This window comes from Megalobrama amblycephala, linkage group LG24 (genome assembly GCF_018812025.1).
Source record: "Megalobrama amblycephala isolate DHTTF-2021 linkage group LG24, ASM1881202v1, whole genome shotgun sequence".
NCBI lineage: Eukaryota > Metazoa > Chordata > Actinopteri > Cypriniformes > Xenocyprididae > Megalobrama > Megalobrama amblycephala.
The window spans coordinates 21,030,483-21,056,301 of NC_063067.1; the positions used below are offsets into that span (position 1 = coordinate 21,030,483).

Below are 25,819 nucleotides of genomic sequence, written 5' to 3' on the forward strand. Positions count from 1 at the left end.
CTGTGCCTCTCCAGTCTTCCTTCAGACTCTGGGACCATGATTTCAACATGAAATGCAAAATTTACTTTTATCTGAAAAGAGGACTTTCGACCACTGTTCACTGTCCAGTTCTTTTTCTCCTTAGCCCAGGTAAAATGCTTCTGACGTTGTTTCTGTTTCAGAAGTGGCTTGGTAGTCCTTTTCCTGAATATGTCCGAGTGTGGTGACTCTTGATGCGCTGACTCCAGCTTCATTTGACTCATTGTGAAGCTCTCCCAAGTGTTTGAATCGGCTTTACTTGACAGTATTCTCAAGCTTGTGGTCATCCCTGTTGCTTGTGCACCTTTGCCTACCCAATTTCTTCCTTCTAGTCAACTTTGCATTTAATATGCTTTGATACATCACTCTGTAAACAGCCACCACATTCAGTAATGACCATCTGTGACTTACTCTCTTTGTGGAGGCTGTCAATGATTGTCTCCTGGACCACTGCCATGTCAGCAGTCTTCCCCATTAGTGTGGTTTCAAAGAACAAGAGATACCCAGAATTTATACTGTAGGGATGGTCATTTAATGAAACTCAAATGTAAATATTCTAATATTTTGAGATACTGTATTTTGGACTTTCATTAGCTGTACGCTCTAATCAACAAATTAAAAAACAAAAACTTTTGAAATGTTTTACTTTACATGTAGGGAATCTAGTATAAATGAAAGTTTCATTTTTTTAAATAATTTAAAATAAAAAAATGAACTTTTTCACGATATTCTAATTATATGACCAGCACCTGTATGTATATATATATATATATATATATATATATATATATATATATATATATATATATATATATATATATATAAAATGTAATAATATTTTACAATCTTTTACAATATTACTGTTTTTTACTGGTTTTTATTATAAATAAAAAAATAAATGCAGCCTTGGTGAGCATAGGAGACTTCTACCAATAATATTTACGTTTTTTTTTCCAACCCAAACTTTTGAAAGGCAAGGTATATATAATAAATAAAGCAGTTACACAGACTTTAGTCAGTATTCACCATGCATTTTCATTGTATGGAAAAGAGTAGCTTTGACATTTTAATAAGTTAACTCACTTTGCTTTCCACAGAGTTTTGAGTGGCATGAGGCAGGATAGATGATGTATGATAAATAAATAGGTGACATGTAAAAAATAAAATTAAAAACAAAATCAGCAGGAGCATCAGTTTAAATGAGAATGATGCTTCTGGTGATGAGGAACAACATTAGTCATTAGCAGAAGCAAATGCTAATTATTCTGAGAAGAAGCCCTTATAATAACTGTTTTGATTTAAAAGTGCAGTCACCCATCATCTTCCTTTTCTTTGGTCTCTTTCTTTTCTGTCCCCACAGTGTGGGGGAAGTACGGCTCAGCCAAATGAATCTAGGGCATCTTTAGGTTGCCGCTCATTTGCATCGTTTTGTCTGTCTGGCGGCCTTGAGCTCCAAGTCTTTGTGTGGGGTTTAAGCCTTTGCTCAGGGCTGGTGTAGACAATGACCTGATAGCACTTCTCACCGGTTGTGGAGGCACGTTGAGGTTGGATACCACTGCAGGTTGCTGCCAGGTGCACTTGCTGAGCTGCAACTCCACACGTGCACGGACAGGTCTGGGCTGATGTGGTCGAGGCTGATTTGTTTCTTGAGCTTTGGATGTCAGAGGCTTCTGGGATAAAGCTGCTACTGCTGAATGTTTCATTGGTAACTCCACAGGCTGCTGTGAAGGTGGGCTGGTATTGGACAAAACAGAGGAAGAGTGGATGGCGGTGGAAGGGAAAGGAAATTTGGCAAGTGTTTCAGAACACTTGCTGCCCCTATTAGTTGATTTCCCTGTTTGTGTTTCGATGGCAACAGTTTTGTCTGTGTTACTGTGGGTGGAGCTGCTCTTTGGGTGGAGGGTCGAGAAGGACCCGGTGGTTTTGTGTCTCTGTTTGGTTATGGCTGCAGTCTCACCACCATACAACAACAGAAACTCTCTTTGATTGTTTAGTGGCAGCAGTTTCAGCCCACAACAAGACTTATTAAAGATTTCCAAAGAAAGGTCTGAAATGAAAGGATGTCACACCTTTTTTTATCATGTATCATCACAAGCAATACATTTTCACAGCTTTCACACATATGCATTACTTTAACAAACTCATTTAGAATGGAATGAAATTTGACACTGTTGATGCATTGCATTTTAAAACGCATTTTTTGTACATAATTGATCTAAATGTGGTTTAAACTGTCTGAATATTATGTATGTGTTAAATTTCATGCATTTAGCTCACCAAGTGTCTCAGTGACTGTCCGTGGAATTACATCTTTCAGTACTTCACAGTTAGTATGCAGGGCAGGGTTACAGTTCATCTCTAGCAACCAGACCTGCCCAAAACAAGCACATCACAATCAAGTGAGATCTCAGGTTACAAAGATAAAACAAACTCTTTTCTTAAAGTGACCATAATTCTGCAATGAAAACATTTTATAGTTAAGCGAGAATAGAGGAAGCTGTTCATCAGTTTCAGCTGCTTTGGTGTTAATGAAATTAACAACAGGTGCACTAGATGGTCAACAATGAGACAACCCCAAAAACAGGAATGGTTTTACAGGTGGAGGCCACTGACATTTTTTTCCCTATTCATCTTTTCTGACTTTTTCACTAGTTTTGCATTTGGCTAGGTTCAGTGTCACTACTGGTAGCATGAGGCGATACCTTGACCCTACAGAGGTTGCAGAGCTGTAGAAGGTCAGCAGGCAAGACCCATCAACAGGACTGGTATCTGCTCCTTTGTGCAAGGAGGAAGAGGATGAGCACTCCCAGAGTCCTACAAAATGACCTCCAGCAAGCCACTGGTGTGAATGTCTCTGACCAAACAATCAGAAAAAGACTTCATGAGGATGGCCTGAGGCCTGACATCCTCTAGTGGGCCCTGTGCTCACTGCCCGACACCGTGGAGCTCGATTGGCATTTGCCATTGAACACCAGAATTGGCAGGTCCACCACTGGCGCCCTGTGCTTTTCGCAAATGAGAGCAGGTTCACCCTGAGCACATGTGACATACGTGAAATGGTACGGAGAAGCCATGGAGAACGTTATGCTTGCCTGTAACATCGTTCAGCATGACCGGTTTGGTGGTGGGTCAGTGATGGTCTGGGGAGGCATATCCATGGAGGGACGCACAGACCTCTACAGGCTAGACAATGACACACTGACTGCCATTAGGTATCAGGATGAAATCCTTGGACCGACCTACGCTGGTGCCGTGGGTCCTGGGTTCCTCCTGGTGCACGACAATGCCAAGCCTCATCGGTTTCATTTCCATCAAACAATGTGGAATCCTTTCATTCCTATCACATTACCCAGTCCATATCAGTATAGATATCCAATCCAGCATGATATTTTTCACCATTGAGATCTGATGTGTTTTCAAAGTGTTCCTTTAATTTTTTTGAGCAGTGTATATATATTTAGTCTCTTCTGCTCACCATGGCTGCATTTATTTGATCCAAAGTACAGCAAAAACAGTAATATTGTGAAATAGCTTTACATAAAAAAAAATAAAAATAAAAAAAAGATTACTATTTCAGGATAATGGTGTTCTTTTGAACTTTATATTCATCAAAGAATCCTAAAAAAAAATTGTACACAACTCTTTTCAACATTAATAATAAGAAATGTTTCTTGAGTATCAAATCAGCATATTAGAACATAGAATGATTTCTAAAGGATCATGTGACACTGAAGACTGAAGTAAAGGCTGCTGAAAATTCAGCTTTGATCACTTGAATAAATTACATTTTAAAATATATTCAAATAGAAAACATTTATTTTAAATTGTAAAAATATATTCCTGTTTTTTCTGTATTTGATGGATCAAATAAATCCAGCCATGGTGAGCAGAAGATATATATGTGTGTGTGTGTAATGCCAATAGGTAATTCTGAAAATGATATAAATAACTATGCATGGATATAATGCAATAAAATAAAGAGAAATCACATCTAGTAAAAAAAGAAAATGATTTACATCTATAGTCACCCTTTTCCCTTATGAGTACCAACAAAACCTACAACACATAACAGTTTACGTTCTGAGACACACTTTCACCAATAGATGGCAGTCTTACCCTACTCAAATTGCTCTATTTATTTTACAATAATCTATTTCACCTAAACCACAAATATGTGCAGCCCCATAGGTTTTTTACAAGTTCAATTGTCCCACATCCAAAAAGCATAGAGAAACAGACTTTATAACCTAGTAGCACTTTGCATCTTGTGTTCCACAAATATGTACAGTACATCAAACATTTTTTTTTGTGGTCAGTGCAGAGGAAACAGTGTAAACATATGACAAGATAACACACAGACACTGAGTGTGAAACACATGTACACATCTCACTGAGGCACGACTTTTAAGATACTGTTATAGTTTTATAAGTATGCAGTGTAATATCTTCCGATATAAATGTTGGTGGTTGTTATGTGTGAATCCATAATGATCTGGTAACCTGGAGACCACTATGTGCCTGGCCTGGGGAACGCATGTTTACGCTGACAGTACACGGGTTGCCTGGCAACTGCTTGGCAGGGATTGAATTTAGGATGCTCCATAGGGGGACAACTGGCCTCTGAACATCAAGGTTCCAGAGAATCATGCCAACATTAGAAAACTGTATCATAATTGTCTTGAAGAAACTAAAGAGGATTAGATTATAGAAGAGATAAATAAAGACTTTATGTTTGTAATGCGTCTTAGCACATTCGGTGGATAATTCTAAAACTAATCTCCTGTGTCTGACTCCGTTAAGCCTGTCAGGCTTCACACACACACACACACACACACACACATACACATTCCCATTCTTGAAGTCCCTATTAACACTCTTTTGTGTCTCACCTTGAAATCCTCATCAATCAAGAAGTCACAGCCAATTAGGTCAAAGTAACCAAGTTTGCAGTCCAGCTTGGCTTTGACAGCTTGAAAGCACTGCGTGATGATATGTTGCATCCGTTTCTGCAGAATGACAAAACATTTAATTAGGACGCAGTTTAGTTACTGAAATCTCAAATGAAATATTGTTCCTCTGTTTTAGAATTCATATTCGCCTGTCAAAAATATGTTTGTTTCGAGCTCGAAGATAAAATACTGCCTTTAATTTAACACATCTTTATTTTCCTATTCAGTTTAATCCTTCTCAATACATTTGATGAGCTTCCCTTTTAATATTTCACATACTTCCAAAACCATTGTTACCATGACAACGGGACATCTGCATCATTTCAAGTAGTTTGAATAAATTTACATGCAGTCATTACTTTAAAAGATACATGGAGACCTTCCTACTAAAACAGGTTAACAGACATTCTCAATTCATCTTTTGGATTATCACTTATTATATAAATCTTTAAAAATATTTTGAGGATATTGCCTCTATGATGTGTGTAAAATATCAAACTCACTGCGAAAGGACCCAGAGCCCAATCTTTGGGCAGACCCTTTGACAGCATGTATGTCTCATTAATGTATGTATTGAAACGCTCCATGGACCAAACGGTTTCCTCTTTTAGCAGGCTGTAGAGAGGATTTTTCTTCTGCATGTACTGCAACAAAGGACAAATTGTAGTATCTTATAGCCTAAAAACAAGCATATAGATATTAACATTAATTAGGCTTTAAAATATACACATTTTCTTACTTGATTGGTCAAGTGGGCTGTGATATTGTCAGAGTTGGGGTCATAAAGGTTACATGTCAATCGGACATAACCATGGCGAAAAAACACCATGTATGGCGAGGTGCAAGCAATTAGAAAGTATGACCGCACATCAAATTTCCGCCCTTTTAGTAGCAAAGGGTTCTGGATGTACCTTAAAATAATCAGAAGAGCATAGAAAAATTAATTTGTACTGATTAAGGTAATGTTTCAACGAATTGCTCGACATGCTGTTCTAATCATAGATATGTATACGTATAGATGTCATTTTTCGACTGCTCCAGACAGTCAACATGTCATCTCTCACAGTAAATCATTGAGTTTATCAAGATGCCACAGCATTACGCAGCCTCAGCTGAGATTTAGGCAATTTTGGAGAGGCTAGCAATAGCAAGCTAGCTTTGAAAGCATAAGATCCCACCCTTGTCTTCTCTCCAAAGCCACGCCTTCACCAAAAGACATGAACGCAGACAGCAGAGTCTGCAAAGCGTCACGAGAGAAGGCGTTAAATTACCTCATGTCTCAAAGCACTTTACATTTCAATAATAATGAACGTCGTAAACAACTTTCAGAGCTCTAGTTGTACCACCTGACTGCTGCAGATTCATTTTGCCATTGATAGTGTTGACATATAAACGCAAAAATGCGGAGTCTGAGGAGAAAAACGTCACTGATTGCCGTCTCTAAATTACAGTAACAACATGGTGTGAATGCATCATAAACTCGTTTTGGTTCAGGAGAAACCGTAAAAGGCAGATGCTGTTTGTTTGCCACGCTTAGTGACTGACATATGTCAAAGTCTGAATATCGCTTTTATCTTGTATTGTGTTAGTTTAGCAAAATCACCTGCTGAAGTCTATTACAGATATATACATTCATATGTGTGTAACTACGGTTGCAGACGCTCAGTCAACTTGCTCTCGAAATGTTCACGGACCGGCTTCAAGAGTTCCAAGATGGCGGACGGCTTACGTATAGTGGGCCATAGAAACAACCTCAATAATAAAAGAAAAGTTTTTGCAGTTTTGCTGAGCTAGCATGATAGAAACTAGCCCTGATCACTGCCTCCCTGCAGAGTAGAAGATGCATGTTAGCTTACTCTGTGGCACAACTACTGTATTTTGTAATGTTCACTGATTTCTGAATGAAAAAATTAAAATGTAGATGCCTGTGGCGTTGACCATGAATTTTATCAGGATTATAGGACACTGAGGCCATGATTCACAGCATGATTACATATAATTAGAACATGTGATCTTTTAAAATTGTCAGCTTTACTTACCGTTGAACAATCAGAGCTTGTGGCGTATTGAAAGGGGACCTCCTGTTGGACTGCTTCTCTATTGTGTTCTGCAGTCGTTCTCTGAATGCTGTGATGTCTTCTGGCGTCCGCAGTAGAAAAATACCACGACCCTGATTAAGGCCTGTCGGCTTGCAGATCCACATGCCGGATTTATCAGTGCATATTCCTAAAGGCCACATCAATTTTACATTAATTAGACTTTCACTGATGATTAAGTACTGAAGATATGGTTTCAACAGTATATCATTATCTACTGTTTCTGTCTGTATCTATATAAAATGTAGTCTTGCCTTTAAAGTAAGCATCTCTCTCATCCTTCATATCCATACGGAAAGTGACAGGAAAAAAGTCCTCCAGCTTCATCCTCCTGCAACATTTTTTGAATGTGGATGCGGCAGTTAGATTTTTTTTTAAAAAAGAAAAGAAAAGAAAAAAAGAATATATCAGTGGTAATACATAGTAAAGTAAATATGACTGATATTCTGATAATGCTATCAAAGATTTGTGTAACTCTGGTACTATCAAAAATATTTTCATTTTTAACCTGTTTCCACATCCATAGTTAACCTTGCTGCTGACCCTGTCATACTCCCGTAGGCTGTTCAGAAGGCCAATCTTAGTGGTCAGGACATTATTATTGGGTATCTGGTAAAGCAACTGGCCACCTGTAAGGAAATAAACAGAGAAAGTGTAGAATGTTTTGTTCATGATTGCTTTGATCTTGACGTAATGAAATGTAGATCACCTGCTTTGAAGCTGTTGTAGGTAGCAGGTGATTTAGTTTCACACCACTTGAGCTTGTAGTCCGTCCTGGTCTTGTCATATATGCGCTGCCAGCCTCGACCCTCACAATATGAAACAACTCTGAATATCAGATCAAACCACACTGTAAATAATTATTAATCACTTTTTTCTTTTGTCGAATCAACTTAGATAATTAATGTAGTTTAGCTAACATAATATTTTGAGGTTCTCTTGATTAAACCAATCGCTTTCATTGTATTAACTCAAATTTTTAATTTCAATTAACTTAAGGCAACCAGGTAACTTACTTTTTTAAGTTAAACCAACAATTCTTTTTACAGTGCAAGATATCATGTTTGAAAGGGGTTTTCTAAAAAAAAAAAAAAACGGTTTGAAGTTGCAAATCTGCGCGTTTCTTTATTTATTATAAGCCACTGGTATGTCTATATATTGATTATATGGTTGTAGGCTTCTCAAGGACCTACTCCAGGCTAAAGGCCAAAGAAAGACCAAGACAAACACCAAAACTGCACTTCATTTTAGTCAATTTGAATTGATTTCTGCAAATCACGTATAACACATTACAAATCACGCACTATACAATAACATGGAAAAAAATCTATCAAAAAATATCCCATCCAAACACCTTGGTCAAAGAGCTTTTATTCACTCACATGGAGGCTCCATTGTTTCCCCCAAAGTAAAAGAAGGGTCCGGGGCCTCGTGGATCTTCAGGCCGCTTGTCTCTGTCCCTCTCAACAAATGAGATGCTCACTGAACAATTACATATACAAAGAAATACAATGTAAGTGAACTTCACTTCTAAATAGATAAAAATATTACATGGACTATATTTTACATTATATATTGAGATGTAAGTTTGTTGAAAAATTGGTAACGACCCTTGTAAGAATCATGAGTGTCATAAGGTGCGTCGACTGGAGGCGGATCAGAGTTGAACTAGTGGGAGACACCTGATCCGACAAAGTGTTTAATTAATCTCACCTCCTCTTCCTGACCCGCGAGTGCACGCCTGACTAGACTTAACCCTGTATCATGTTGTCTAGTTTGTTTGCTGGCACTGAGCCATTTTACAGAATACTGATTAACATCAGTCATTCTACAATTACTGTGGCCTTTTTATATTTTTATATACATTTCAAAACAAAATATTGTTTATTCATGAATGGATCTATCAAGATACTTTTTTAATTTAATTTTTAATTTATTTGTATAATAATAATAATGCCAAATATATATATATATATATATATATATATATATATATATATATATATATATATATATATATATATATATATATATATATCTTTGGCATTATTATTATAAATCCTTAAATTAAAAAAAGTATTTTGATAGATCCATTCATGTATAATATATAATAATAATTCAAATAATGGTAAATACTGTGTTAGTTAATCTTTCACTCATTAAATAAGTAGTAGATATAATGAAATGAACTGCTTAAAATGTATTTGTTTAAAAGACTCATCAGTAATACTATGGCATTTTTAATTGGATGTGTTTCAAAATGTATCAATACTACCTACAATACTACAGTATATTAAAATTACCGACAGTTGTTTTTATGTAAATTATTAAACCGAAGTATTAATTCTTTTCCATTGATCTCAAGCAGAACCATTTTGTTTAAATAATAATAATTATTTTAAGAAATATTATTAATAATAAATATGTTTTATACTTATTAGCCTATTAATATTATAATTATTGCAAATATTAATTATAAGACCATATATACTATTACAAGTTACAGTTAAAAAGTGTTTTATAGGAGCACTCAGTATGTTTTCCTTATTAAACAAGTTATAGATAAAAAGAAAATGAATAATACTTATAATGTATTTATTTAAAAGATTACAGTCATATCAGTAACCCTAAAAGCATTTTTCTTTCATGTGGAGTTTGTCGCCTCATGGGGGCAGCCATGTTGAGATCAGTCAGATATTACTCACTGTATCCTCTTATTAATAGACAACATTTGCTCACTGAATAAATGAATCACGGCTGACTGCTAATAGTACACTGACATCTACAGTTAGTAATGAAACAAACTACAGTACAGAATCTGAATCTGAGTGTCTCCCCATCAAAAACAACACTAATACTCTTACACACCTGGCAGGGCTGCATCTGGATGTTTTGCTCTGTGTATCTTCTGAGTGGCCCGTCTTCTCCCCCTTATGTCCTTGTTTTTCTCCTTCTGCATTTCAGCTCCATTCACATGTTGTAGCACCACAACCTCAACCCCAGCATTCAGCGGGCTGCCCTTCTCATCCTCGTCTGATTGGTCCTGACCGCTCATCGTCTGCTGTGCGACTCCTCGGACATGCTGTGTGTCCTGTCCTGTCTCTGTCCGGCACCTGGCTCTTCTCTGTGCTGACGGGGCTCAACCCAGCTCTCAGATGACATCACAGTCACTCCCCCCAACCAGCCAAGATCTATGGAGAAGAAAAAGGATTTTCCAGTAGAACTGCCCAGCGGTGCCCGACTGACCTCTGTAGAGCCAGTGATCCAGAAAACAGCAACATCAGATATGCATGGATACATTTCAACTTGGTATTTATTGGTCACTGGAATTGCTTGAGAAAATAACCTTGAAACAGGAGTTTGATTTGAGCTGTAACACACTTAGCCTGTTTTAGCAAAACAATACATTCATTTTTATGGATTTTTTAACACATAAAGATGCTGAAAAAATAAAGACATCTTTTAAGACACATTAAATACTATTTAACCAAGGGAAAGTGCTTAAATATTTTAGCTTAGCATTATAGATTAGCTTAGCAACTACTGTGAATTTAGTAAATACATTTTTTATTAAACTTACACAGATTTTGTTCAGTTTCTCTTTTAAAAAGTTGCTGTCTCCATTTGGAACATCTAAACTGGACGTGATTGTATGACATGGCAGTCAAATATTGTTTTTTCAGTCCATGTACTTAAAAGACTTTTGGAGCATGCTAACTCAATGCTGACTAAACTAGCCAGGCCAATGTAAACAACTGCTTGTTACCTAGGTTACCTGGGTGTCTTAGCAACAGCTTCTACTAGAGGCTAGAATCTCAGAACAAAAGAATCACTCCAGGAAATGATTCTCAGTGTTTCCAACCTAACACCATTCATTATTAATTGTCTTACAGATTACTGCTTAGGCATTACAGTAATATGAGAATGCATTTTCAACCACAATGAATGGTGTGCACTGATGCCGTTTGTTTTATCTCTTTTAAGCTATTGTGTTCAGTTAGGTGTAAAAACATATTAGACATTTGGAAATTAGAGCTAATAATGTTGGTTAACACAAAACAAATTACATCTCATGTTATTCTATAACACGAAATATCCTCATTTCAAAATGTCCCATAAAATGATCTTAGACAATGGTTTTAATTGCTCGGCTTATATAGAGGCCTATCTATCTCTTTATGTTTTTCAGGATTGTGTTGTCATGAACATAACACAAAGGTAAAACATCAAACAAAGAACAAAACCTCAATAAATATCAAGCCCAAACACACCTGTCTCTATGCAGTTACCTTAATAAGAAAGATAGACGCTAAACAGACCTTCATAGGTCTTATTCACATTCTAATTGTGTGTAACCATATTGTGTTGCATGAGACAACAAGTATTTGATCTGTATTTGCACATAGTCAAGTCTGAGTCCAGTACTATAATGCATCTCTTTAACTTTTTGTAGTTTAAAATAGTTTTTACATTGCAAATACATTGGTATAATACATGAATTTCAGATGATCTTAATTTACTTAACTGATTTGCAATGAGATGGACATTTTTCTTTGTAATTTTGTAAGTTATTTAGTTTAAAATGTTATATGCCCGGTTTCACAGACAAGGTTTAAAGGATTAGCTCACTTCAGAATTACAATTTCCTGATAATTTACTCACCCCAATGTCATTCAAGATGTTTATGTCTTTCTTTCTTCAGTTGAAAAGAAATTAAGTTTTTGAGGAAAACATTCCAGGATTTCTCCATATAGTGGAATTCAACGGCTACCAATGGGTTGAAAGTCCGAACTGGACTGAACTTTATTTTTTTTAGAAAATGACAGATCGTTTCGCTAGATAAGACCCTTATTCCTCAGGTGGGATTGTGTAGAGCCCTTTGAAGCTGCATTGAAACTGCAATTTGGACCTTCAACCTGTTGAACCCTGTTGAAGTCCACTATATGAAGAAAAATCCTGGAATGTTTTCCTCAAAAACCATAATTTCTTTTCGACTGAAGAAAGAAAGACATAAACATCTTAAGTCGCGCACACACTTAACGATTGTAAGGCCGATTATAAATGTAAATTGATACTTATGACTGATCGCGCTCAAACGCGTCCAGTCAGAGCTAGTTGCGTTCAGTCCGCGATTACAGTCGGTGTTCAAATTCCATGTGTGAGTATATAAATCGGCTCCAGTCGAAGGAAACAATCGGTATGTGTGTTCAGTTCAGTCTTAGAATGTTTCAGCTAATCGTTAGGTGTGTCCCTGGCTTTAGATGAAATGGGGGAGAGTAAATAATCAGGAAATTTTAATTCTGAAGTGAACTATTACTTTTAAGCCTAGTCCCAGACTAAAATGCACTGTTTGAGCAGTTTTAACGGAAAACAACTTGTACTGACATATCTTAAAATATGTCAGTGCCATTGTTTTGTCTCAAGATGCATCTTTATAAAAGCTATTTAAATGTCCTAATTGAACTAAGTCCTAGTCCTAGCTTAATCTAAGCCCTGCCTGCTTCTAAAACTGTCAGTTTATTTCCAGGTTTAGATTTGAACCTCAGTTTATATATTTACATCATGCGGATGCAGATTTCATGTTTTAGATTCAGAGGTGCTAGTGAGTTCCCACATATCCTAAATTTCAGGGTGTCTCCTAGAAAGTGTGAAAATTACTGCTCTTCATAACAACCGACTCTGGAAGACACACCCAGACACCAGTGGCAGTTAGCTGTAATCCCACTCCTGACACTCATTTAGCGTTCCTCCTCTTAAACCAGCTTCCACACAATCCCAGTAGTTTCTGGTCTTGCTCACCGAGTAAGAATTCATGGAGACAAAGAACTGATCCTACAGGGAGTGCAGAATTATTAGGCAAGTTGATTTTCTGATCATATTTTTTTTCCAAGCACATTTTACCAATTCCAATCCACATCAATCTTAATAACTACTATTAATATTGTTTTTAATCATTTATAAGTGATATATAATTGTTCATGAAGGCTGGAAATGAAAAATGCCTTATATTCAGGTGTGCAGAATTATTAGGCAGGTTTTCTTTTACAGGCAAAATGAGCCAAAAAAGAGATTTAACTCAGACTGAAAAGTCAAAAGTTATTAAATACTTATGAGAAGGACGCAATACTAATGCAATACTAGAAATTGCAAAGTTAAAGCATGACCAAGGGACAGCAAAATGCTCATTGGGTCAGCGGGGTCAAACAAAAACAGGTGGAAAAGAAAAGACACATGTTAACTGCAAAATAATTAAGAATTAAGGTGAAGAATTAAGTGTAAAACAATCAGGAACCCTTTAGTCTCCAGCGCCACCATTTTCCAGAACTGTAATCTACCTGGAGTCTCCAGAAGTGCAAGGTGTCAGGATCTCAGAGACTTTACGAAGGTAAAGAATCCTAAAAAATGATCCACTCTTAATAAGAATCTCAAGCTGAAGTGTTATAAAATACATGAAGACTGGGTTTTTATAGGCCTTATAGACAGACAGCTTGAGAGTGACTCCTGAAGGACCAGCACCACAATCTCTTGTACCACTGTTTGAAGAATTCATCTTCCAGAATCTGGCAGTAAGTTTTGGAAGATCAGTTTTAGTCCATCTCTGCAAGACGGACATTTCAGGATAAGAGATGGACTAAAAGTGAACTCCCACACCTTACTGCCAGATTCTGGAAGATAAATTCTTCAAACAGTGGTACAAGAGGATGTGGTGCTGGTCCTTCAAGAGTCACTCTCAAGCTGTCTGTCTATAAGGCCTATAAAAACCCAGTCTTCATGTATTTTATAACACTTCAGCTTGTGATTCTTATTAAGAGTGGGTTATTTTTTAGGATTCTTTAGCTAACGTAAGTCTCTGAGATCCTGACACCTTGCACTTCTGGAGACTCCAGGTAGGTTGCAGTTCTGGAAAATGGTGTTGCTGGAGACTAAAGGGTTCCTGATTGTTTCACACTTTATTCTTCACCTTAATTCTGAATTATTTTGCAGTTAACATGTGTCTTTTCTTTTCCACCTGTTTTTGTTTGACCCCGCTGACCCAATGAGCATTTTTCTGTCCATTAGTCATGCTTTAACTTTGCAATTTCTAGTATTGAATTAGTATTGCGTCCTTCTCATGAGTATTTAATAATTTCTGACTTTTCAGTCTGAGTTAAATCTCTTTTTTGGCTCATTTTGCCTGTAAAAGAAAACCTGCCTAATAATTCTGCACACCTGAATATAAGGCATTTTTCATTTCCAGCCTTCATGAACAATTATATATCACTTATAAATGATTAAAAACAATATTAATATTAGATATTAAGATTGATGTGGATTGGAATTGGTAAAATGTGCTTGGAAAAAAAATATGATCAGAAAATCAACTTGCCTAATAATTCTGCACTCCCTGTAAACCACCCATTTCAAGAATATGTGTAATATACATAATATCAATTATTTTATTTTAGTTTTTAGCAGAATAAGTGCTCATCCCAGCATAAAAATAAGGTAGTCTATATTATAAGGGTCAATGAATAAAAATATTAATTTTATAATGTTAAAATATTATACAAACAAAACAATTGTGTTAAGAAAAAACATTGCATTTTAGGTCACATGAATTTGTGTTGGATTGTCTCTTTTACTTGAGGCTACTACAAGCTCTTAATGCTGTGGCTTCATATCATGAGATGTATGTTAGTACATTGCTGGTTTCAGCCACACCTTGCCAGTAGGCTGCAATCTGATAGACGCTGTGTACAGAGCGCTGTGTAGGTGGACAAAGAAAACAGGTTTGTTTTACAGCCATGTAACTCCCCTGGCTCACCATCTGCTTATGATTATGTGTGTGTGTGTGTGTGTGTGTGTGTGTGTATGTGAGAGAGAAAGAGAGAGAGAGACTGTATCTGTACGTCAGTTTTTGGAGGATGGTCCTCATCTTTTCCACAAACCAGGAAGTACTGAAGAGTTTATGAGCATGTAGTAAAACAACATGCGCTTCTACAAGTATGTTCTTTTGTCTTCTCAAACTCACCATAACTGAGACACAATTGAGTGTGGGGGAGTGGATAGGAGAAACAATGCATTTTCATGCCTTTAACAGTTGGTGAAAGAATGAAGTCATCATGCTATGCCAACAATTCCTTGTTTCTCAGTCATCAGAACTTGATGAACTGCTGTATTAGCAAATGAGGGGTAAAGCTGTTATTTTGTACAAGGAGCAGCATTTATGAAATAAGAAACGCAGGAAAAAGGCCCAAAGTTTAATCTTACAAAAGCACAGAGCTAAGATTCAACAGTAGTCTACAGAAGCCAGATGTATAACAAACTAAAACAAAGACTGGTGATAAATCCAAGGCTTTTCTTAAAGTTGACAGAATGATCTTAATAATTCAGAATGTGTGGTTAGGGTTGTGGTAAAAACCCTTTGCAAACTAATCGGGGAGTTCCCTATCGGTGTGACTACTACTTATCCACCTGAAGGTATGTCACAGCCGTTTAAACACGTGTTCATCTTGACAGCCTGTTCCACTTCATTAGCAATCCTAGGTTAACCTCACCCTCTGTTGGTTGGAATCTAGTTTGGCTACATCTGAGCATGCACAGACCAGTGCTGGAATTCTCCAGTGTTTCCGGCAATGTGGAATTCTCTTGTGATGTCACGCGATGACAGGCGCTCCTGCCGTCTTCACTTGATGCATTTGAAACGTTCAAAAACATTTTATTGGTTTTCAATTTCGCCATTTTTATATTAATGTTCAAACATTAATTGGTCACATTTCTTTACTTGATTATCCAAGTACCAATTATTGGTTACTATACTATAGAACTAATGGCACTGCAGCTGTAACTTTCACTTGCGTGATAGGGAAACTACTTTTAAAAAATGAATTCTAATAGAATGAGTCACCTGAGCACTTGGCATTGTTTTAGATCCTGTCTGGATGTATCTCATCCATTAACTATAAATTATACTTATGTATTGCACTCAACAGGATCACTCCCTGAACCCACTTGACTTCACAAAAATGCAATTACTCTGGAAATTTATTAACAACTGTTAACATTAACAACTGTTTTCAACATTGATAATAATAAGAAATGTTTCTAAAACACCAAATCAGCTTCTTATAATGATTTCTGAAGGGTCATGTGACACTTGAGTAATGGCTGCTGAAAATTCAACTTTGCCATCACAGGAATAAATTACATTAAATAGTATATTATAATAGAAAATATTTATTTTAAATTGTACTACTATTTCACAATATTTCACAAAAGTACTATATTTTGATCAAATACATACAGCCTTGGCAAGCATAAGAGACTTCAAAAAACATAAAAAAATGGCTGTATGTTTATAAAAGTACATTCAGAAAATGAACAAAAAGGTTATTTTTTTTTAGTTGCTCTATTAGCCTACTACCTGATTACAAAAGAGATGTAAGGCCCATTCACACCAAAAACAATAACTGTAAAGATAATGATAACAATATTAGCGTCCACACCAACGCACGATATTGTTCTGTTTATTCTGAGCACGCGCTGCGGTTTTGTCGTCTGCCGCTTTAAATGCTCAAACTCTTTAAAGCAGGATGGATTCTGATTGGCTGTCAATGAAGTGATTCCAATGATATCGTTTCTCTGTGACATTATCGTTATAATTGTGGTGTGGACTCAGCTATTTTTAAAAGAACAATTTAATTCTTTATTTGACCCTTCGCCGGGGTTTGATTGACAGGCGATCTAACCAATCATAATGCCGAATCCACCATTTTGTCCGACAAAGCACTCAGAGGAGTTAGTAGATTAACGTTGGTGGACTTAAACTTGAAAAATGGTGTGTACTGACATCTTTCCGCAGTTGAAACAACATTCCTTATGATGTTCATTCATGTTTATTTGATGCTATAAATGAATTAGTAGGAAGAGATGATCGGTTCACGAACCACTTGAACTGAGGCACTATAGCGATCTGTCATGACATATTAAAGAGACACAAAATGGTATTTATAGTTTAAATTTCATTAAAATGACAAAACTGTCTAAAAACAGACTGTCTTGTCTGTCGACGTGTTGTCAGTGTTCTCTTTGCTCCGAGATGTATTTTTGTGGCACAAGAGCGGCATGGCTTGTCGGATGTAGCAACAGTAACTAAAGAGGGTGGGTCTTTGTGAACGGTCAATGATTTTTAGAACTACATCTTTTTTGTTATCATTATAGCTATCGTCCTTAATGGGCCTTTAGACTAACCGATGACAAAAGAGATTCATTTGCTATGTCATAAAAAAGTTGGGTGCCAAATGCCGCATTATAGCAGCAGACAAAACCCTCTGTGACAGACTAATATTTCAGAGATAACAGAAATGGTAAATAAAGGGCCATTGTGTTGGTTTTGTATCTGAACTTTATTGAGCCATTGTGTGTTTTTACATTTGAACTTCAAGGAATCATTCATATGTCCATTCACAGTAGTTTGCGTTTGAGTACATAGTGCATAAAGGTAAAAAGCTCTTTTACATATCATTGTCCTGGTGTCCTTGCACCTCGGTACGACAGGGGCCTCACTGGCAGTGTGCTTTCCACAGCAACACAATGAGGTCCTGGCAGAACAGGGCAAATTGAGGTAGTTAAAAAGGAGCTCTGTTCACATGTAACTGGATCTTGCTTTGCTCTGAGGCCAGGCATTCCGGTCGACCCACTGAGGAGTCACATGAACACAATGACCAAGCCAGCAGCAGAGCCAGACCCAGATTTACTGACAGCCATTAACATACACCTTACCTGACCGCTGAAAACATGCCTGACTGCCCTGATAGAATCGAAAGAAATGTCTCAGACACACTCAATTGAAGTCTGAACCGTTTTCATTATTTCTGTACCTTTCAACACATTACAATTGATGCAGTTTTCCCTTTTGTTCCCATTTCACATATTTGCAAATCAGTTGGAAAGAAACTAGTCAACATACTGTTACAAAGTGAATACTGTGAGCTTTTTTCCATGTGGAATTTAGTTACCATGGTAACACTGGAGGATCGTTGTGTTGGGTAATCAGCAAGTGACAAAAATCATTTCGTAATTTCTGATCTAGCTTTTTTCTTAGCCCCGATTACACTCTGTGTTTTAATATGGATACTAGCCTACATCTACAGTCTCAGTTTAGAGTATGCATTAGAAGAATTATGATGTAATCGCATGAAACATCTACATACACTGAGCAAAAACATAAAACATACATACAAGTTTATGTCCAAGATATCTTTCTTGCCAAGGCCAAATGACTTTACTTGCAGGTTTATTGCAGAAACTTTGACTCATAACACATGGAAGAGAATTGCAAAATACCAGTCTTCCAGTGTAGGATTCACAGTTTCTTATAAAATTAAATACATATGAAAATATGGCCCATTAATAACATATGTGAAGACTGTTGGGCGTTATAGCTCAGGTTTGCATCATAACGACGAAACTCTTCATGCTTCTTGATAAAAGTTACCATGACAGGAGCTTAATTTGCATATGTAGATAGGAAAATGACAGATTTTCCACATCCTTATATCAAGCACACTGAAGTTATTCTTTCAAGAGGACCATTGAGACGGGGAAAGATGACATTAGCATGTGATGGACGGCATTACCAGACAGTATTAGACACAAATTATTAGATCTAACCATGTCTGGTAAGACGTCTATCAACAGGCCTGGCTCTGTGACACCTAATAAAGAGGAAATGATGTTAACTTACAAAGTAAAAATAGAATATAAAACATACAGATAAAGTGCTCACTTTGGCTTCTGCTATAAAATAATTTTGTTCAGAACAAACATTCAAACAGGTTTGAATTTACAAGCCAACCTGCTTGGATTTCAAAAGGGACCTATTGTAGATGATGTAGTTATGTAAATATGGGCAATGAAAACACAAAAGAAGGGGGGATGGTGATTGACAAACGAGTTCATTTCATACATACATAAGTGAAGAATAAAAAAAGTACCCCATACAAGCAAATATGGGTGTGGTTCAGTATTTGCGAGTCAATTCACCCACCTTAAACAAACATTCAAGTACTTCATCAACTATACGACCATTGCTTCTGCCCAACCATCATGTTTAAAAGCATAATGAACTTTTTGTTCTATGTTTACAAGTGGCAAAGGTCATTACAGTTCACGTGTACAGAAAATTTCCCTGTAATGTCAATTAAAGTACTCAAAGTAAAGCTCCTCATAAAAATGGTATTAAACGCATGCTATCATAAAGATACTCTACCACTGAATGACATGTTTAACATGGACATTTGCCAAGATGACTTTCTGTGGGAAAATATATAGTCAGGGATAAAAGAAGGAGAGGGGGAATGGGAAGAGGAGGAGTTGAGGATGTCATTAAGTCTATTTTTATCGGGAGGGTTATGCTGAGCTCATGTGTCAGTTGCAGGATGTGCCACGCAGGTAAAACGAGCTGGACCAATCACGGCTCGCCTGCTATCACAAAAGCCACACTCAACATAAGAGGGGGAGGGGACTACGAAACTTTCAGCAGGTCTGGTTTAACAGTCAACCGACTGGTATTCTTTAACTAAGGCTGGGTGCGGTTCAGACGTCTGAAACACAAAATGGGACAAGGACATGAATGAAACGAAGCCCCTCGAGTCAATTCTTATATAATTTCTAAAGGCTTTTCATCCAAAGAGTTGTCTCTTTATGAAACATTTTGAACTTTCTAACTGCTGATACTTTACCTTTGAGCGTTGCTTCTAAAGTTGTAATTGTAATAGTGGGAAAACAATTAGTATATTGAATAGTGCCTAAAAATGTGTATATTTCACTCATAAAAGGCATTTTCTAAGACAGTGTAGTTCATATTAAGACCACACCAGGAAGTGCAGAGAGGCCGTTATGGTTTCTGTGGAAACATGGCCTAAGCGCATTAAGCAAACTGTCAAACAAACACAAGCCCTCATGTGGCTTTCTCATCCCAACAGTAGAGATAAAGACAAAACAAGTGCTGTCAAACATAGTGATAAGAACTGCTACCATGACAATAATGCAGCCTTTCCCTGTGTAGCTTCATCATGTCACATACAAGCACATGTATATTAAATTGCATGTACACTAGCATTATTATATTCTCACTTGAATGACTGGATATGAACTAACATGAGGACTTCCCCTTGAAGTAATAAGGTCACCCAACAAACATCGTTACCAGACAGTGTTAGAAAACAGATACACAGTCCAGCACTGTCCGGTAAGATGGCTGCTAAGCGCCAGCGATGAGGGTTATTATTTCCAGGATGCTGATAGAGAAAGTTCTGGATCTGAAGTTCGTGGACAGCCATCATCATCATTACCAGGCAGTATTAGAGAAAGTTATGAAATCCAATGCTGCCTCGTAAGATGGAGAAGACTACCCAAATCAATCCAAACAAGTGGAAAACATCTCAGTCTGGTGAAATGCCATCATCAAAAACACTCCAAAACACTGTATTATAAGCAACCAAGTCTTCGTGTGTTTAACATCGGATTGTAACGGCATAATTTGGGGAGTCAACCACAGAAACTACATTTAGTATCAACATGGCTTGATAACAGCTCTGACTCAGTCAACTGTCTCAGACAAAGGGATATGCCAGCAAAATAACCTGCTCAAAAACAGGTAGAGCTAGTATGGCGCATGGCTTTGTTCATCTGAAAACTGCAGCTGAAGTGCAGAGTGGGCCACTAAGACAGTTAATAATTGCCCAAACCTGTTCTGACTGGTCTGGTTTGACATCATGGCCAGGCTGGGAGGGCTGTTCGCTTTAACAATGTAATGTGCATTTCTGCTAAATGGCGCCCCCCAAACCCAACCCCCTTTGCGCTGAAAGCAACAAAGGCCTTACTGGGTGGCGTCGAAAGATTCGCTCATCCTCACAGTGCATGATACAAACCTAAAACCCTCGTTGTCTTGTTAAGCATGAGAGAAACAGAATTACAGCGAGTGTGGGAAGGGTTGACTATAGCTAATGTGTAGTGATAACAGCAAGCTGGAATGTTGTTCCGGACTGACCTGCTACCAAATTCGGCATTGAGAAGGTCGATCTAGACACTTCCTGTTTACTGAGTAACGTCTGTAGCGCATAAATTGAGAAACTCCATCTTTAGCATACTGATAGTCACGTTTTCTGTCACAAATGTTAGCATAACGGCTAAATATTGGAAAGCGGTGGAAAAATGAATGACTTATCTGATTTTAACGATAAAATAAAAGTATTCTAGACCTAAAAGCACTTTTGCATGATTGTGAAGTAGTAGCTGTCACGATTATTCTACTCAAATACTTCATTACAACCGTTAAAGGAGAAAAACAAACACAAAATCATGCTAATTATTCAAAACAATTTCCACAAAGCAAAAAAGTGTTAGATAATTGTAACAAAGAAGTGAATTTGTAGATCTCGTGAGAAAATGAGAAATGAGAAGAGCATGAGGGGGAGCAGAATGGGAGGGAAAGATAGAAAGAGAGCTAGTGCAAACTTAAGGGTAGAGAGAGAGAGTGCCTGTAACCTTACCGTCGTGAAAGGGACCCTGGTAAAGTAACACAAAAAGCAAGTAAGGGGGAAAAGAAAGACAAAAAAAATCTCAAATTTCCAGCAGGTGCCTGAAAAGGTTTCAGCTTCCTCTTGCTCAGTCAGGACCCATGAAATGAAAAGCCCAAGCAGACCTGCTCTCCCAGACCGCAGCCTCTATTTGGTTAATCATCAGCATTATAAACCAGTGCAGCAGGCCTTCTGAGAAAGAAAGAAAGAGGAAGAGAAGAAGAGAGAGAGAGGGAAAAGAGGAAAAAGTCAGAAGCAGAAAACGTTTAAGCACATACTTGAGGGTTCTCGTCTATCGTCAATGTCCTCCTGGTAGAATAGGTGTCCCCTGTTCTGTTTTTCTCTATCTTTCCCTCACATTTCAGCTGCCGTGAGGTGCAGGTTTAACCTTTCCTGGCTGTCTGCACTGGTCTCTGGGTTGAGAGTGAGGTGTGATCAGGTAACCCTGCCCTCCTGGTTGGAATGTGACTCCATGCTGAAATGGACAACCTGAGGGGTAAACTAGGCTTGGCCTTAATCAATAGTTTGTGAAGAACAAAGACTAGGAAACCCTAAACCTTACTTAAAGACGGGCCTCGCTCCGACGACTCTAATTGCACTTCAGGTTTAAATGGACGTGTTGTTTCCTACTGTTTGCAAGTAAATAGAGAAATATGTAGTAGATAAATTCTCTTTTCTGATTTATGAAAAGGGAAATTCTCCATGAGATTATGCAAAACTAGTATGTTTCCTTGCTCAAATTTTTTTATTTTTAAATTTTGAATGGGAATAGGAAGTGGATGAGGGTCATTTGCATGTGGTATAGGTGATATTTTTCCTTGTCATCCAGAATTTCCAGAGAACCCTTTTTAATTTTTCAGCATAATTATGCTAACCATGTTCTATAAAAAGTTGTAAAAATGTCATCTGACATCTTCAAAAATGTCTAAAAAAAGATGCACACCTGCTAATAGATTGCATCCCATGAAAATACTGAATGTGCACTGTGGCAGATTGCTGCTCTTAAGTACACAAGTTCAATGTGCCGCACTTCCGTGACCTCTCACCCTCGCGCGGTAATTAATACGCCATTTTCTTCCCTCACACGGAGGAACAAACACTATGGCAAGAACCGCTGCCCGCTTCCAGCACTAACGGCTCTGTGATAAAGGCTTCATCGGCCTCCAAACATGGAGATCTGTTACCTTTCCACATTGTCCCGGGGAGAGCTTAACTCTCATAATGCTCTGGCTGGGTTATAGAACTGTGACAAATGACTCATTCAGATGAGGGAATGAAACAGACTCATTTTCTTCCACCCACCAATCAAAACCCTCCACCTCACTGTGCATCCATTGTGCTGCCTAGCCGACATTTTCTTTCCACTGCAGACAAGCTCTTTTAAAATGCATTTATCAGCAAAAATTAAATGACTGAACAACATAAGCCTGCCTTTAGAAACGATATCAAGACTGTGTCGTGTCAATACAGGACTTATTATTAATCTAAAGCAGCGATCGTGACTATCAAAAAAGAAGGATAAAAGAGCAGACGACAGCTTAGTGCGTATAAGCTAATAGGCACTTGTTTGCTTTTCGCATCAGAAGCTGACAAAACAGCAATCATTGTCTCGCTTCCTCTGAAATCATGCCAAAAAAAGACACGCAAAGACAAGCCTTATTACAAGCAATTGGAAGAGCAAATACAATTAATCTTTACACACTTATTTTGATGAAAATACAAACTAAATGCTGCTATTCTTATTCGTTTATCTCTATCAAAAGCTTTAAAAAAATGTAAAAACGTTTTTTAATAATTAGAAACCCCTCTCTTTATCTACAACACTTTGCTGTAGGCCTTTTTTGTCAGCGATTAGATATTACTGAGCGTACTTCCAAAGCTGTATTTTCAGCAAAAGTAGAGAGTGCCCCCTCTTTATCCCCTTTGACAAGTCTGGCGGTTTGCCTCTACCTGCCCAAACTGGTCTATCCAGTCAAGGAATGACGGTTTGTGTCTATTGTGTTCCCTTTTTCTTTCTGTTTAAATGGATTGGAATTTAATACAGATTATGAGCTCCCCAACCAACTGAAAAACGTCCCCCTTCCTGTTCCGTGTCACTTACGAGTTCTTTACTTTGTACTGTACAAATTGTAAATACCACTATGTGGCTACCATGACATGGTCTGTTAGCAAACAGGAACAAAACTAAGGGTGGGGACAACGATCGCAAACATAAACTCAAGCAATCCACGCAATACAAAAAGACAGATATAAATCATTTAAGTTTTAAAAAAAAGTTACCCGTTGCGTCCTCGCCATGATCCACTAGATACGAGAGACACCACACTTCGTCAGTTACGCCACTTCACAAGCATGTCCTTCTCTTCTCTCTTCAACCGAACGACGCCCTTTAAGATTTTTGCAACCCGAAAGCCAGGAAGAAGACCATCTTGAGGCGGGAAACCAGATTCCCAACACGGCGCTGGGCGTAGAAACTAACAGAGAAGCAAGGCAGGTGAGTCTTTGTCTCAACGAAGACGCTCTTTGCCGGGAGCTCGAGGTGATGCTACCTGTTTAACCTCTTTGAGAAGAGAGACAGAATTTGTAAAGAGCTTGCTTTACATGTAACAGGCCCCCTCCACCCCCACAGGTGTAATTTTCATGCCGCAGCCAATCTCCTTAGCCTCTAGCGCTTGCAGGTGTGTCCCAAACTCCATGATAGGTCAGTCCCGCCCCGGAGGGCCCTCTCCAACCACCTGCCCCCGCCCAACCTGCTTTGTGTATGTTTATGATGTCATCTCTCTTTGCGTGATTGCACCTTCTTTTCCTATTTCAACAGAAATGGTCCATTCATGTTTATTCTGAAACAGACTTAGAATTTCTTCCTCACCCACTGATACAAAAATGTAAGTTGACAGCCTCTACAACCAGAAAGGGTAAAACCAAGCAGCAACTAACCTTTGCCCTGTTCGTATTCCCACACCCATCTGAACTGTAACCTCAGTTATAAAAAACAGACTAACAGGGAGTTAGATATGAGCCGAGGGGACACAGGTAAACTCAGGCTTGTGACTGTGTGTCATCAGGCCTTGAGGCATCTGCTCTAATCCTCGTCTCCTGCAGGCTGGTGGGCCAGACGATACGCTGGGGCCCAATGTAATAGCGGGATTAATTTAAACAATGCAGACTGACTTGATACTAATCCTATGTCTGACAAATGTCAACGAAAGTCAGGAGAAGATATCAAAACGGGCAAATATTGAACCTATTGTTGTGAGAATTCATAGTATTTACCACTTTGAAATGCTCCCTATGAAAGAGTTAATCAATTGTACAATCAATTATTACTAAAAACTACATGGACAAACACACCTACCTATCATGATGTTATATACAGGTTTGGGGAGTAATGAAATACATGTAAATTAGTAATGTATTTAAAAAAAATTTAAGTGACTGTATTTCATTACAGTTACATTTTAAAAAGGTGGTAATTAAATTACAGTTACATCCGAAAAGTATTTTAGATGGCCCCTAAAATGGCCCCTTTCAAAAATGCACATACCCTTAAATCTTAACTGTCTGTCACTACCTGGATGATCCACAACTGTTTTCATGTTGTGCGATAGTTAGTTACAATTGCGTTTTATAAAGTCATAATTGGGAGAAATAAACACAATTGCAAGTTATAAAGTCAGATTTGCGTGATAAAAACGTTCAATTTGGACTTTTTCCCCTCACAATTGCGAGTTTATATCTCAAAATTCTGACTTTTTTTAGATCTTAGAATTCTGACTTTATAACTCGCAATTGAAACTTTATATCACGCAATCCTGAGAAAAAGGTCAGAATTTTGAGATGAAAACTCGCAATTACCTTTTTTTTTGTTAAAGGTTTAGTTCACCCAAAAAATAAAATTCTGTCATTTATTACTCACCCTCATGCTGTTCCACACCCGTAAGACCTTCGGAACACAAATTAAAATATTTTTGTTGAAATCCGATGGCTCTGTGAGGCCTGCATAGCCAGCAATGACATTTCCTCTCTCAAGATCCATAAAGGTACTAAAAACATATTTAAATCAGTTCATGTGAGTACAGTGGTTCAATATTAATATTATAAAGTTACGAGAATATTTTTGGTGCGCCAAAAAAACAAAATAATGACTTATTTAGTGATGGCTGATTTCAAAACACTGCTTCAGGAAGCTTTGGAG

General features: G+C 37.6%; 1 protein-coding gene across 4 annotated transcripts; it reads right to left on the reverse strand.

The window, feature by feature from the left end:
* Window positions 1-1,028: 1,028 nt before the first annotated feature.
* On the reverse strand, window positions 1,029-24,179 carry ttll10 (tubulin tyrosine ligase-like family, member 10). Of its 4 annotated transcripts, none has more exons than XM_048178714.1 (12): window positions 23,905-24,179; window positions 9,932-10,254; window positions 8,446-8,545; window positions 7,773-7,891; window positions 7,572-7,692; window positions 7,318-7,394; window positions 7,007-7,193; window positions 5,707-5,878; window positions 5,471-5,611; window positions 4,908-5,024; window positions 2,296-2,389; window positions 1,029-2,065 (listed from the first exon to the last, which is right to left on the reverse strand). In XM_048178714.1, exons 2-12 carry the CDS (start codon window positions 10,116-10,118, stop codon window positions 1,410-1,412), a joined length of 1,971 nt encoding a protein of 656 aa, XP_048034671.1. In that variant the 5' UTR covers window positions 10,119-10,254; window positions 23,905-24,179; the 3' UTR covers window positions 1,029-1,409. The 4 variants fall into 4 exon arrangements, with proteins under 4 accessions (XP_048034671.1, XP_048034670.1, XP_048034672.1 ...); XM_048178713.1 differs by lacking the exon at window positions 23,905-24,179 and adding an exon at window positions 10,644-10,817; XM_048178715.1 differs by lacking the exon at window positions 23,905-24,179 and adding an exon at window positions 10,644-10,817 and having other exon boundaries at window positions 9,932-10,311.
* Between the last annotated feature and the right edge of the window lie 1,640 nt (window positions 24,180-25,819).

Bases quoted from the DNA above. Each gene is read 5' to 3' on its own strand.
- ttll10 (XM_048178714.1), bottom strand. From the start codon at position 10,118: ATGAGCGGTCAGGACCAATCAGACGAGGATGAGAAGGGCAGCCCGCTG. The intron at 7,194-7,317 runs GCAAGACTACAT...TGTGGCCTTTAG, and splicing joins GAGAGATGCTTACTTTAAAG to GAATATGCACTGATAAATCC. The intron at 2,390-4,907 runs GTGAGACACAAA...TGTTTTGGGCAG, and splicing joins TGATTGATGAGGATTTCAAG to GTCTGGTTGCTAGAGATGAA.